Raw genomic sequence first — 2,428 nt, forward strand, 5'->3', positions numbered from 1 at the left:
GGGAGACAAAGAAATAGGAAATGCATAAAAAACTCTTCCATGTGATGTGGGCCACTCCGTTCTTTGGGTACGACCCCAGCTGAGCAATGCCGCAGGAATAAACTTGCTTCCTGGAAAGAAAAGCCTCGGTGTCATGACTCTGTGCGCCAGAATCCTGCAGCATGAGGCAGTGTTGTGCAGGATCCCATGTCAATGACTATGCATTCTGCAAGCTGTTGGATGTGTGTGCCGGTGTGGAGGCACTGTTGTCAGGAAGAACAAACACATCTGTGTGAGGTTACAGTTCCGTAAGGGTGAATCACTGTCTGCCCAGAGTAAAAAGGATCCAGTGTAATCAACTTACCTTCACGTGGCTGGCTGCTCTACTCAAGGGAGAGTACCGCATGGGCCATCTCTGGTGTGGCTAGAGCTAGAATGGCCTTGGTGGATGGCCCACTGAGCTCACAGAAGGACTACCATAAACTAGTAATCACAGAATCCAACATTAACACCAGGCTTGATTTAACTCTCACAAGTCCTAGGGCAGGAACCATTAGAATCCCCGTTTCACAGTAGAGAAAAAAGGGAGTCTCGCAGTAAAAGGGTTTCATCGCCAGCAAGAAAACACCTGAGATTTATTTTCTCGTTTAGTATTGTCCATATTTATTTTATTTAGTTTAACCTCAGTAGAACACAGAGGTCTTGGGCCCTAGAATAAAATGACGGTTGGGACTTTCTGGCTTCACCTTTTGCACGACTTCCTTGGACCACTCCTGCTGTCTCTCCCAGGGCGGCGTTTCTTTCCCTATCCCCCCTCAGAAACTACGTTTCCCAACAGCCTCAACGCCGGCACTGACGCACTTCCTCCCGGCGTCCCTCTCGGCGGGAAGGAGCTAAGTGGGCTCGGGGCCGACGCGAGCAGCGTTCTTCGTCGCCGCCGCAGCTGCTGCCGCCGCCACCCCCGCTGGTGCGCCGAGAGGAGTCTTCGCGGCCATCCCTGCCGCCCTCGCCGGCCATCATGTCCGCCCAGGCGCAGATGCGGGCCCTCCTGGACCAGCTCATGGGCACGGCCCGGGACGGTGAGTCGGGGCGACCGGCCAGACGAAGGGCTGGGCAGCAGTGAGGCGAGGCCGCCGGGCGGCCTGAGGCGGGGGCCGCGGCCGCCTGCNTCCCTCCCCCGCGCGCCGACCGCAGGCGCCGGGCCTTTGTCTGAGCCGGTTTGCCTTGGAGGCGACCGCGGCCAGGCCCTCCCTCGCTGGCGGTGGGTCCCCGGCGGGCTCTTCCCTCGGAGCCCGCGCCGACGGTGGGGCTCCAGCCCCGTCCCCATTTGCGGTCCTGCGACTTTCTCCCCGTCCCGCGCCGCAACTCCTCCCCGCTCCCGCGGCCTTCGCGTTGGCGAAGGGCTGGGGCCAGCGTGGGCTCCGGGCCGCTGACAGCCGGGTGGTGGAGCTCCTCCGAGGCTCCTCGGGGAAGAGGCTACGTACACCCGAGGGAGCCGGATGGGCCTCGAAACCCCCGCCGTTCCTGTTCTGTACCAAGGGGTGCCGTAAATCGAGCTTTTCTAACGTGGGTTCCTGCCGCGTGCTTTTCCAGCCCCCTTTCCCCCTGGTCACAGCGGAGAGCCTCTCTTTAGCCAGCGCTTGGCAGTCGTTAGGTAGGTTGTGCAATGATCGCTGCAGGGAGGATTGAAAGATCATGATGGTTGTCTCAGGAGAAAGCGGTTGCACCTCGCAAAAGTACACCTGCTGTGGTTTGTGTTTTCTTTTCTACTGAAGTAATGAAGTTGTAAGTTCACATTGACACATTCGCAGGGCTGTGCAGATTCTTTGCACTTTATTTCGTAAGGGAATAGTGCTTTTTTAGCTTTCTTTGTATATTGAGTTGCTTTTGAATTGCTTCCCATATTTTTATTTCATACAAACTGAACAATTGTGGCCCCTCTATTTTATTTATAAAGGTTCAGTGTATCTTTGCCTGCCTACATCAATCTGCAAGGGAGTTGCAGAAAAGCCTCATGTTCATCGAGCCGTGAGTCACAACCAATTTCTAAGCTGTTATAACAAAAAAGTGTTTGCTTTTTTTCACAAATAACTTTAAAAGTGTAGTTTAGAAAGAAAACATTTTCAATAAAAAGACACAACATTAATCCTGGATGCTTGCAAATCCTAAAATATATTCCTCCTCTAGTATTACACAGCTCTGTGGATACACAGATTAGCTTTAAAATTTGTCACATTCCACTTTGCCTTTACTTTTATGTATCATTCCCCTGACTTCCTTACTGCAGGTTGGGCAAGAAAACTTTTCCTTTAAAACTTTTCAACAGCGGGCATAAAATTCTACAGCTGAGGTCTTGAAGAATGCAGATGGGTACAGTATGTGTTGGAACTCACAGTGTGTATTGACTAACCTAGTTCCTTTTTTTTTTTCTTTTTTTTTTTTTTTCTAA

At 52.2% G+C, this 2,428-nt stretch overlaps 1 protein-coding gene across 8 annotated transcripts in view; it reads left to right on the forward strand.

Annotated features, from left to right (window-relative positions):
• The first annotated feature begins 880 nt into the window (after positions 1-880).
• LUC7L (LUC7 like) overlaps positions 881-2,428 on the forward strand; it is a 38,344-nt gene continuing 36,796 nt past the window's right edge. For 2 of the 8 annotated variants that reach the window (XM_077762731.1, XM_077762729.1), the window contains exons 1-2: positions 883-1,058; positions 1,937-2,007. Coding sequence is in view for 5 of the 8 variants with exons in the window: in XM_077762721.1 (XP_077618847.1) it covers positions 998-1,058 (61 nt within the window). In the remaining 3 variants the exon portion in view is untranslated. Of the gene's footprint in view, positions 1,059-1,594; positions 1,634-1,936; positions 2,008-2,428 lie in introns of those variants that run through there. The other 6 variants (XM_077762727.1, XM_077762728.1, XM_077762730.1 and 3 more) reach the window with 5 other exon arrangements.

The sequence above is a fragment of the Crocuta crocuta genome, unplaced genomic scaffold (genome assembly GCF_008692635.1).
Source record: "Crocuta crocuta isolate KB4526 unplaced genomic scaffold, BGI_CrCroc_1.0 scaffold234, whole genome shotgun sequence".
NCBI lineage: Eukaryota > Metazoa > Chordata > Mammalia > Carnivora > Hyaenidae > Crocuta > Crocuta crocuta.